We start from the raw sequence: 12,965 nt of genomic DNA, 5'->3' as shown, positions 1-12,965 counted from the left end.
ATATGTTTAACAATTAGGATTGTCTGAGTCTGATTTAATCTGGGGTGTTACACAAATCATAGATGGGTAAAATGAATTCCTGTTGAACTCAAGCTATAACATGTGGCTCACTGGCGTTTAATCAGTTTGGGCCTTGTTTGGGAACCGAGATGGCAGGGAGAAGGTTTTTAACGATGGTATAAATCTTTTTGGAAAATGACTGTATGACAAAAATAACACGTTCCTATATCTAAATTCACAAATGCCTGACTTTTTTTAGGACCTTTTTATCCTTAACACGAACAAACCTTCCGAAGTTCGTGCGATATATTGGTATGCAATAGTGATCTTGCAACCTCCCACTAAAAAGTACATTTGCACAATGATTTCGCGGACCTCACGAAGTTCGTATAGCCAAATTTGTGAAGCTTCTATAACTGAAATCTACGTACCTTTGCAAATACCATACAAAATTCACATATATAGACAACCTCTGCAAGCTACCATGTATATCTTCTTTAAGTAACTGATCCTCAAGGAGGTCACATATTAATGTTTGCAAATATACTTGACCTTCACAATTTGGTCGATCTTCATTAATAAGATACTAGCTTCACATATATAGTACGATATTCACAAGCTACCATGCAAATCTCCTTTAAGTAAATGATCCTCAAGGACCAACAAGGGCTTTGTTTGTCTGGTAGGAGCAGCTAGTGCACGTTACCTTGTGTTGAGACATTTGCAAGTTCAAATCCCAATAATATTGTTGTATAACTGTTAGGGTAGACACCTAACCCCATCTTGCCTTTCAATAAAAAGAAAAGGAAGTTCGCAAATGTGTGGAAACATTCACATATAATTTTTGTAAATGTCCTTGACCTTCACATTTTATTATTGCGAATCTGCTCTATATATGCAAAAGTTTTGACATTTGCGGAGTTCTCGTATATTCATAAATTTGAGGAATGACTTGCTTGCACATTTTTTTAGTTTTTAGGAATGTATGTACTGTATTAAATGCGATGATAATCAATATAAAACCAATGGTTCACATTCCAGTGCTATTTTCATGTAAACTAGGGTTTTTTGTGGTCTTCAACTAGCGGTTCCTAATGTTTTTATCCTAGCAAAATTTAAAATTGTTTGCATCGATTCATCAATGACTTTTTTAGAATCATTAATGATGATTTTTTTCAATAAGCAAATCTTTAATGGTCAAATCAGTTATTTTTTGAAATGACATAAATTAGTGAATAATTAAAATATTGGCATGAGTCAATTATTTTGTGAAAGAATTGCATGATTTTTAAGTTATCTTTCCATGTTCAATAGCATATTCTATTTTTCTTTGTTTAAATCATTTGCCAATGAGTGTCCATTTATCACTTTGTTTCCTTAATGATTGCTATGCCTCTATCATCGAATTTGGTTGTTTATCTATTGCATATCTTGTATGATAAACATGAGTAGAGAACACTTGCATCATTTTTGAGTTTTTTTTTTTTACATTTTCAATAGCTTATTCAGTTTGTTTTTTATAATGCTTTTTCAATAGTCTATTTCATGTATATGTTGTCTGCCTATTTATCTTTATTCTCTAGTTTGTTAATGTAGGAAATTTTGAAATTGTTTATTACAAAATGATGATTGAAGAGTATGTCTCGGAGGGGCTCAAACCCATACCATGTGCTACTATTAGAACACAAGAGGAAAGATCAAAGAAAAACAAAATTACATACTAAGTGTTACTTCATACTATGAAGTACATAGTATGCTTGACAAGTGGGTAGAGAGGGACTCTAAGGAAGGGAAGAGGAATTCATCAATGTAGTCAGTGGTGAAGAACATTGACTCAATTTGAAGTTATTGCTAACCTCCTAAATATGCAAATTTTTTTTTATGTTTATAAAATATAAACTTGCTATTATAGACAATTCATAGAACATCCAAAATTTATAAAATATCTAAATTTTACAGAACATCCAACCTGAACTGAAATTAAACAATAATTAAACAATCAAAATTTATTAAACAATCAAAATTTATAGAGCATCGAAGATTTAAGGAATATCTAACCTGAACTGAACATTTAAAGAACATCCAACCCAAACTAAAGTTAAACATCCAAAATTTTGTCAAATTTACATCCAATGCATCAAATCTGCATAAAAAAACAAAATATTTATTAATAAATCATTCTGTTTTACAATTCTATCAAATTCAAGATAGTAATCAATAATGATGATCTAGAATTGTCTACAACTCAACTTCCTGAATAAAGTCATTCAACACCTTATCGTATGATGTCTCCTCCTCTTCTTCTTTCAGCTTGACCTTTAAACCTTTTATTTTTTGTTGGAGTCCTTTTTGGTTATTTGTCTCCTCTTCAATATTCTTTTGGACAGTCTCCTCTTCTTCTTTCTTCTACTTTATGTGTTTATAGAATTTGACCATACATTTTCTGTAGTATGTTGCATCATCTTGAAAACAAATGTTATTACCAAACAACTAACTGCACTTTACATAAAAAAATACAACAAATCAAGACATAAACACGTACTTTTGTGAAATTATTTTTTGTATTACTTCCCAAGTATTGCATGTATAGTAAGACAAATATACTACAATCAAACTTGTAATAATCATATATCAAGTCAAGAACATGCACATGTAGAAATTGAGTTAACAAATATATGTGAAATAATTACTCATTATCTTGTTGAGAAATACCATCTATAGTACATGTCATCAAATCAATGTAAGTATCGTAGCCAAACCACTTTACAAAAGAAACTAACCTGCAATCCAATATTAGACCTACTTAGCTACATGAGAAAAATAAGAATATTATTGAATAATTAATGGTATCATATTAGATGTTTGATGTTTTTATATGCATGAGTAGTGGATCCCATGCACTTATACAACCTGAACTCTCTCGCATTCATATCTATTTCTCAAAGAATCCAGTGCTAGTTTTCTAGTTCAGAAGAATTAAGATTTGCAACATAAATCGAGTTGAAGACATAAGCATGTAAAATTTTTGATGTGTTGTAAACGTAAATATAAGTATACAAAGTTGTCCAACAGATACCTTGTCACATTCTTTAAAAGCATACAACAATTTACAGCTATCCAAGAAGAAATGAGCCCCACTCGCATCACTCTTGCTTCAACCATTTGCTGTGAACAATTAATAATAAGTAGTTAGTTTCTATTAGTCAGTAGCAAAACATGAAGACTATCATTTTATGTACTCACTGATAAATAATATATAAGGTAAATGATTTTTGACAACTCTATTCCATCTGCCATGTCCTATTTGTGGTATTGTTGGAGTCTTTCTATGAACATGTACTTAAATCGATCTAAATGTACCCTAATACTGTAGGGCTAGCCTTCATCAAATGATTCAAATAGGAGAGAAACATATTGAAGGACTCTTCAAATAAACCATAGAGCTCATTCCTTATCCGTTCCTGTCCATGCCATGCTTGTTTATAAGTAATCTTCACAACTTTCTTGCGATTGATGTCATTCATGATTTGTCTTAGAGTCATCTTCGAGTTATCATGCAGAAATTTGTGAACAACACATGAACTCTACTTAGAAGACACTTTTTCTACTAGAAGGTAGCCTAATAATCTACCATTATTTGTTCCATATCATCAATGTTTTGGTCTGGCTTAACCGACATGGTATAGTCATCATCATTATTAATATCATCTAATTCTCTATTGTCAATGTAATCACTGATACCACTAATTGATTGTTAAGTTGCATAAACTAAATAAAAATTCATCATATCTATTGTTTCCTTTACTTCTATGCATACAACATTCATACATTTTCAACTTTCAAGATTAATCATAACAATAACACCTTCATCATCACACCTATATCTCAAACATACATTACAAAATCTAACAACTTGTACCTAGTAATGTCTTCTGCCCTTGATGATTGCATGTCATCCAAATTACTATGACGAAGATTAGTAGCACCGATTGACCCATATAGTTTCACACCTTTTATAGTGATCCTTTAATTATGTACAACTTCAATTATTTATAAAAGTTCTTCACTATCTGCACATTGAACATCTATATCTCTATTTGGGTCGGGCAATTACATGACCTCTGAGTGCCAGAGCTTAATGTTTGAGACAACAATATTACTCACAATTTAAGATAATTAATTAGATGTTCACCAAAGGACTAGGCTTAATTGATGATTCCTAAGATAGATGCACATTCTCCACAGGATTTCCATAATTTCATTTATTAACAATTTCTTGTATATCTCTTCTAACTGTTTTCTGTTCAACCGTGTGAGCAATTAAGTAAACATCACCGCTAAATAACATCATCTCTACATTATTATAATCCAAAATATCTATCTATATATCTTGGCTGCCTACTTTAAGAGAATAACTATACTAGAGATTCAATAACTCTTTTGTATATCTGGTTTTATGAGACATCAAAACCATAAATTCTTTAAATTTATCATTTTTGAAAACCAATATAGATCTCTAAGTTGGGTGATCAATGCTACGATAGTGTACTTTAAACCTTTCAAAGGTCATCATTAACTTCTTACACCAACTACACAATACATCATTCATCTAATGAAAAAAGCATGTGAAAAAATGCCACCCATATACCCTTCATACATTAAACTAATAAAACTACTTACAACAATCACTTTAAAAACCAACTACCCACAATAATCCTTTAAACCCTATTCAATGCTTGTATATAGTCAATCACAACCCCATCACACTAATTGAATATTTGTGTGCAACCAACCCTAGCTCCATTACACCAAAACAAAACTATCAAATATTAGATAAAGGACAAGCAAACAAGCACAAATCATCTGCAATACAAACAAATATATATATCTATGAAAAAACCCCTAGAAATAATAAACCCTTAATGATAAATTCAGTGCCAAATATTAAATAAAACAAATAGAAACATACATAAAATATCAACAACAACAACCAAAAGCATATACTGTAAGGATATTAAATGTTCATATATATAAAAGAAGAAAAAATTAGAATAAAACAAAACAAAACAAAACAATATGCATATATTGTTTGTATGAAACTCACCTTTTGATCTAACAGGAGAAGTCAATGAGAAGGATACCACAATCTCATTGAAATTAAACAAAAATATTTTACGGAAACCACAATAAGGAGAGAGGAAAAAGGGTTAGGGTTCTTTTAAAAAACAATAATAAAAAAAAAGACTTTATATATGATTCATCAAACATGCAAATGTACAAAAATTTACATGTTCAAAATTTGGGCATGCCAATATACATTTAGAAATCTCATTGATTTTTTTTTGTCTAGAACATCATATTATATATGTGAAGGTAGTATCTTATTTGCGGAGATCGACCAAACTGCGAAGGTCGAGGACATTCATAAACATTAATATGTGAATGCCACCACACATTTATGGACCTCCTTGAGGATTAACTATTTAAAGAAGATTGATACAACAACTCACAAATGTCGTCTATATATGCAAATTTTGTACAATATTTGTAAAGGTATGCAAATTTCAGTTACAAGAGGTTTGCAAATTTTATTATGTGAACTTTGTGAGGTCTGTGAAATTATCATGCAAATGCACTTTTTAGTGAGAGATCACATGATTAGGACAACATACCTATATATCACGTGAACCTTGAGAGGTTCGCTCATGTGAAAGGTAAAAAGGTCATAAAAAAGTCAGGCATTTATGGATTTAAACATCTGGAAAATATTTAAAATTAAGGGACATTTCAAAAAACATATCATTTGCTGTACAGTACAATTATTTTTGTAGCATCTAAGGACTAAAAAATGGACCCAAAGGATAAGACCGATCCCAGATATATCTTAATTAAATGGTCGGTATCAAATAACTTGGCCGGAACAGTCCTTTCTACATCCTATGAAAGTGGCCCACTCTGTGGTTGGTGTGGGATAGCCCTACCATCCTAGAACTTTTACGTCCCAGACATCAATTTGGCTAGGTTATCTAGTCCTAGAAATTCACTTTTTTTGCGAGATTTGTCACTATAAGACTAGTTTTAACTAATAAGGTTCATCTGAGCTGAGTGGCAATCTTGATTCCTCAATTAGAAGGCTGTCCAAGTCAAAAACCAGATATACACTTTGGATTGCGACTATGGCAAGACCTGGTTGACTTGGGTCTTGTTTCCCTGAGCCCAAAGTGAGAGTCCGGATCAGGTGCAATATGATTGCACACAAATTGTGCATTAAACACTTGATCACCCTCCATTAGGTCTTGGGCTCCACACCTGACAAGCCCTGTCCCTAAGATGAAGGGTGATCATATGTGCAATCATATTATACAAATTTTTGTGCAATCATATTGCACCTGATCTTTTCACCGATCACCAAGACTAGCTGATTTAAGCTAGCACTCGCTACACTTGATCAAATCAACTGATCCCACCAAGTTTTTGATCAAACTCACTCCAAAAGGTCAAGGCTTTAGGTCGTCTAGCTGGCACCTAAAATAGAAAAAGAAGAAGAAACGAAAAGTTAGGTCAAAAAACATTTTATTCTCTTCGCGGTTTTGGAGGGCTAAAATTTGGAAGAGAGTCCCTCTGAAATCAATTTTTGTGGGTGGGCGCTGATTGTAAATGAGCAGTTTGTTTTCAACAATTTTCTGTTATTGCCCCTCTTTGGTCTTTTTGAATTGCTTTTCTGATTGAACATTGAAAATATGTGCCATCTCAAGGAGGTGAATTATATACCTACTCAACCTTACATGGTCAAAGTCCCAAAGGCTTTGAGAATTTAGAAAAGCTAATTAGATAATTGGGATTCACGTGTGGAACCATGTGACGATTCTTACAATCGCTCCCAATAATTTGTTTTTTAATTTTTTCTTTCTGTTTATTACTTGAAAAAACACATTTTAAAATAAAGACTTGATCACATTGGCAATTAAAATGCAAAACTCTTAAAATCCTTTCTAACAAAAATAATCGATTTTAGCATGCATTCAATAAATCTGATGCAATAATAGTAATTAAAATGTAAAACACTTAAAATCTAAAGCATACATGACAAAAAAATATCTAATTTAGCATGCATTCAATTATTAAATTATAAAAATAATGATTAAAATATAAAACCCTTAAAATTTAAATAATACATGAAAAATCCAGATTTAGCATACATTCACTCAATAAATAAATTATAATAATAGTAATTAAAATACAAAACCCTTAAACTCATTTCTAACAAAAAAAATCAGATTTATCATGCATTTAATAAATAAATTATAATAATAATAATTAAAATACAAAATCTTCTAAAATTTAAATCATAAGTGACAAAAAAAATTAGATATTAAATTATAAAAATAATAATTAAAATATAAAACACTTAAAATATAAAGCATATATGAGAAAAAAAATGGATTTAGCATGCATTCACTCAATAAATTACAAAATTAGTAATTAAAATATAAAACTTTTAAAATTTAAAGCATACATGAAAAAAAAAAATGGATTTAACATGCATTCTCTTAATAAATTATAAAATTAGCAATTAAAATACAAAACTCTTAAGATCTAAAACATATATGAGAAAAAACTTAGATTTAGCATGCATTCACTCAATAAATTATAAAATTATGGATTATAATTCAAAACAAATAAAATATAAACATAAATAAAAAATTATATTTAGCATATATTCACTCAATAAATTTAAAAAATAATAATTATAATTCAAAACCCTTAAATCTTAAGCATATTGAAAAAAATAGATTTAGCATGCAAATATTCACTCAATAAATTCTAAAAAAATAGATTATAATCCAAATCCCCAAAAATTTAAAGTATACATAAAAAAAATTTGAATTTAGTATACCTTAGGTGAGAATGTTAGAAAGGATGCTATCAGGCGCGAGACGTTGGTGAGGATGCGGCTGTTGGTGGCAGGAGATCAGACGCAGTGCCAGATAGAGAGAGGGAGAGATATAGATAGATAGAGAGAGGGGACACATAGAGAGGGAGAGAGAGGATGTTGACGATAGTGGTCAGTCAACGGAGAGAGAGGATGCCGAACATAGAGAAAGAGGGAACACAAAGAGATTGAGAGAGAGAGAGAGAAGGGGGGGGGGGGATGCCAGCGGTGGTGGCCGAGAGAGAGAGAGAGAGAGCCTAGAAAAAGTGAAAAGTTTTTTTTTTTTAAACTGTTTCTTTTTTACTGGCACACTTTCTATATACGTTAGAAAAAACTCTTTTTATCGATGCACTCCTTTGTTGCATTAGAAAACGATTATTATACTCTCACACTTTCTATGTACGCTGGAAAAAAACCCTTTTCTATTGGTGCACTTCTTTGTTGCATTTGAAAAAATTATAATACTGGCATATACTTTTTAAGTGAGCCAAAACATTTTTATTATATTGGCGCAACACAGTACATCTAGCACTAGTATGACCTACATTTTCACTGGCCCTAAGTAAAATAATGGCAGTGAAAATGCTCTTAAAGTAAAAGAGCTTTTTCTTGTAGTGTGGTCATGCTTGCTAAGCCTGCTATACCTAGAGGCATAAGACTCCAAGTCTAAGACCCTCACCCCTAGCCCCATTGCCTATGCTGATGTCAGGTTGCGCAGAAGATGATGTATGCAAGGATCAAACCCTGTTTGCCTTTCTGATAGCCAAGGCCCAACTCCACTAAGCCAACCTCCTTGGGGCTTCTTACCAAATAGTTACTAGTGTAAATTGGTTGCTTTCCCTTGGTTTAATATTAGTTGAAGATATAAACCGAGGGAATTGGAGAAACGAAACATGAACCTATGATAAATGGCTGACATACACTGGTAATAACAGCTCAAGTCGTCGTTTGCAAAAGCACTGAAGGACCACTACGTGGGTATTTTGTATGATACAACCAACAGAGAGTGTCAACGTGATCTAATAGCCTTCTATCATCGTAATGTAAGACACCCAACTTTGCCATTTTGAAAAGTTAAAAAGGGTAGCACAGATCTGCTGAAAATACCACTCGGAGTTCTCACTCTTTTATAGTGTCACCAAATCATCGACCAGAATTTTGGTGACGGAAAACAACCGAAATCTCTTGTTTTACAGAGATTTGAAGACTTTTCTCAAATAGAATACCAAACTGCTAAGGTCTATAAAATTCATACCTGGAAATCTGTGAGAGCAGTTGGGGTTTGTAGTTGTACGGGGGGTTTTCCTTCCTTTTTCATCATACTGTAGCATTCACATCGTTGCAATGTTAAGTATGTGGAGGATAGTGTGGTAATTCAGGGATTCCTTGTACCACTTGACCATCTCAGGGCCAATTCCACGTATGAGTGAAAAGTGCCATCTTTTCGAGAATACAGCCAAGAATTCCTGCTTTATTTTCTGCCTCACCGCCTTTATCTTCGAAATTATTGGGATTTTGAGATCATTTCAAGCCAAGCCTCGGGGGGAGAGACAGAGAAAAAGAAAAAGAGAGCTCTGCTAGACATTAAAATAGCAGAAGGCGACTCTGAATCCCAACAGTGCCCTGTAGTTAGTTTTAAAATAGAATTAAATTCTCTTTCTTTCCTCAGAATTCCCGCTGGGGTTGGGTTTTGTGCGAGGAATAAGGCCCACAAACTGCTCACCTTCCCCTCCATCTGAACATACCCCACTTGTGGTTCAGGAAAAAATAGATAAATCATCTTCGTCTTCTGTATCTGCGGAGTAAGATAAAAAGGATACGAGAGTATGTTGGAAGGGAAGGCTTCGGTTCAAGACACCGACATGCCGGTGAAGATGCAGATCCACGCCATGAACTCTGCGTCTCGCGCTCTTGATCTCTACGACGTCTTAGACTGTAAAAGCATTGCTGCCCACATGAAAAAGGTGAGATTTTTCTGCCCTTTATAACTTTTTAAGGCCATAACTTAGTTGGTGGTCTCTCTCTCTCGGGTCACTCTGTTTCGGTTTGTGGGATTGCAGGAATTTGATGCAATTTATGGGTCTGGATGGCAGTGCGTTGTGGGTTCCAACTTTGGTTGCTTCTTCACCCATTCTGAGGGCACTTTCATTTACTTCTGCTTGGAGACCCTCAGTTTCTTGATATTCAAAGGAGTGGCCAAATGATTTTAGCTTTCTCTTCATCTTTCCTCTTTCTGGGGCCTGATTGGTGAGAACGTCATTCAAGCCTATGTCCCCAGAAGGAGCTAATGGAACTGTTTCATTAAGTACCTTTGTGAGTTTCTGTAAATTTTGCTTTCTTTCAGGAATAGGGTAGAGGTCTGTATATGCATCTCTGTAATCGGAGATATGTTCTTTGCCGCGCTGTGAAATATATATGACATACATTTTCGTGTCGTCTTCTCATATATTTTGGAGCTGTGATGTATGTTTTTGATCCTTGCTTTGCCAAGCCACCTCCGGTTGGTAGCCGGAATTTGGTGAATCAGGATCTGATCGCCGGATTCCGGTACCCCCACAATCCAGATACTATCCTCGCCAACAAGCCCGGATGAGGCCCACCACAGAAGAATGGGTTGCTATTTTTTTTTTAATTGGAATAAAATACTTTGACTCTTTGACGCAGAGGATCACTAGTCAACCCAATAAGAATCAGTACCCTAGCCCAGTTACAGAACTATGAAACTAGAAAAACAGAAAAAATAATGCAAAATTAAAGAAAAATAAACTAAAATCACTCTTAATTATTTATCTCAACTTTTATCTTTTCTACAATGAGAAAAACTCTAAAAACCCGAATCCTAAATCGCATCTAAGATAGATCAAGAACTCAACTAAAATATAATACTTAACCCGAAAATTCAATATTTACTTAAATAATTAAACCCCAAAAGACCAAAATAGATCCAAATGAACCTTATAGATCAGGTAGTGTCTTACTCTCACTAGTGCTTTATTTTTCTTGGGTTGGAGAAGACTTGCCCTCAAGGCTCATGTATGTACAATATAAAATGGAGGTATTCATCACTCTATGCTCCAAATGCAGATGTTGGTCCATGATGCAACCTAGGATTTGAGAAAAATTTGGATATAGTTTAGGAAAATTGGGCATAGGTTGCTTTTGGATCTCGATACTAGTTACTGTTTGAGAAGATTTATGATGGGCTAGATCCAATGGGTTTTGGATATATGGAGACTTTTGGGTCATTTTAAAGGGATTTTAGAGCGGGTATTGGTAGGAAACTAGGTTTTGAGATGGTTTAAGGTCCAAAATAGGGCTGTTCTGGGTCAGACATAAGTTCAGAACCACAGGAAACTGATTATAAACCAAATAACAGGTTTGAAGAGGCAAATTATAAGTAGAGGGTGGATAATGGAACTGAACCAGTTAAGAGCTGAACCTGTTCACTCCAAAGACCCCATCCTCATGATGGTGAATTGGGAAAGTTGGTGGTTAGGGGTGTCAATGGGTCGGGTTTGGTTCAGACCTTCATGGAACCAGACCCATAACTGATTTGAGATGGTGGTACCGGATCTGAACTTAGTTCCAATGGGATCCACCATAAGAGAATCACCGGATTTCGGTGCCCCACAATCTAGATACTATCCTCACCGACATGCCCTGATGAGGCCCACCACAGAAGAATGAGTTGTTGTTTTTTGTAATGGAATAAAATATTTTGACTCTTTGACACAGAGGATTACTCATCAACCCCCCCCCCCCCCCCCAGGGAAAAATCAGTACCCTAGCCCAGTTACAAAATTATGAAACTAGAAAAAACAATAAAAAAAATACAAAATTGAAGAAAAATCAACTAAAATCACTCAAAATTATTCATCTCCTCTTTTATCTTTTCTACAATGAATATTTATAATGAAAAAAGAACAACTCTAAACAGCCCAATCCTAAATCTCATCTTAGATCAAGAACTCAACTAAAATCTAAAAAATAACCCAAAAATTCAATATTCACTTAAAGAACTCTGGCCGGACCCAAGTCTGGCATGAAAATTCTCAAACCATACCCGTCTCCATATATTAATCAAACCCTTCAGGTTCAACCTGGATGCTAATCAAACCTTCTTATTTATCACCAAATCCTGACCCTATAGGGTTTCATTCGGGTCAGGTTCGGGCACGGGTGGGCATCAGCTCAGCTCGGCCAAAGCCCGTTTAAAGCTTGGCGCGTCGTCGGGTTTTAAGTATGGCCTGGTCTGAAGATGATCCAACCCATTTACTAACGGGTTGGATTTTTGCCCAGCTCTTAATGGGCTCAGGTTTGAAGAGAAGCCCATGACCTGACCAATTGGCCCATTGGACCAATGATCAATGGGTCAGTCCAGCATGACCCAAACCCACTTGTAGGTTATTTTTAAATAAAGTTCAGAAATTAATTACTAAAATTCCAAAATAAAAAGACAAATGTGTTATCACTATTATGCACACTAGTGACATCTTTGTCATAAAATAAAAAAGCAAATGTGTGATGGAAACCCAAATATAACAGGTCACCAACATGGTATAAAACTCTAAGGTTTAATCCTGGATGAAACTACGAGACCTGGACAACCATGTTGAATCCTAGTAGTGTGGTCAACAGATTAGACAACCTCGTTAAATATACTTACTCATTCTCAACTATGCCTATAGAAGCACTTTTCATTTGCTTGATAGGCTAGTTCTCTAGCAGGTTGGTTACTTGATGATGGAGGCACTACAAGGATGAGGGTCAATAGCGACAACCCTTTAACGACAACAAACAATCTCGTTACTATTGATCAAACAATAATGATGATTTTTTTATCCCCACTAATTGATAGGTAATAGCAAGAATATAATTATATCGCTTACTTTATTACAACCATGAAGGTCGCCATTATAGCTTTATCAATAATGACGATATTTATGTCTCCACGAATGCCTTGCCCTTGCAAACATCTCATTAAAAACATATCTATAATGGTGAGATTCTCTAGCCGTTAGATATTGCTGTT

The 12,965-nt window shown here is 34.1% G+C and overlaps 1 protein-coding gene across 1 annotated transcript; it reads left to right on the top strand.

The window, feature by feature from the left end:
* The first annotated feature begins 9,435 nt into the window (after nt 1-9,435).
* Nucleotides 9,436-10,377, top strand: LOC149828815 (uncharacterized). Its single transcript, XM_090016982.1, has 2 exons — nt 9,436-9,897; nt 9,994-10,377. The coding sequence occupies exons 1-2, from the start codon at nt 9,760-9,762 to the stop codon at nt 10,135-10,137; spliced, it is 282 nt and encodes a 93-aa protein (XP_089873108.1). The 5' UTR covers nt 9,436-9,759; the 3' UTR covers nt 10,138-10,377.
* The last annotated feature ends 2,588 nt before the right edge of the window (nt 10,378-12,965 follow it).

The sequence above is a fragment of the Nuphar pumila genome, chromosome 9, assembly GCF_984573655.1.
Source record: "Nuphar pumila chromosome 9, dmNupPumi1.hap1.1, whole genome shotgun sequence".
NCBI lineage: Eukaryota > Viridiplantae > Streptophyta > Magnoliopsida > Nymphaeales > Nymphaeaceae > Nuphar > Nuphar pumila.
The sequence above is the reverse complement of the archived record's forward strand: the minus strand, read 5'-3'. Positions and strand labels throughout refer to the sequence as shown.

Coding starts and splice junctions, on each gene's coding strand:
- LOC149828815 (XM_090016982.1), top strand. CDS start 9,760: ATGTTGGAAGGGAAGGCTTCGGTTCAAGACACCGACATGCCGGTGAAG. Junction 9,898..9,993: donor TTGCTGCCCACATGAAAAAG/GTGAGATTTTTC, acceptor GTGGGATTGCAG/GAATTTGATGCAATTTATGG.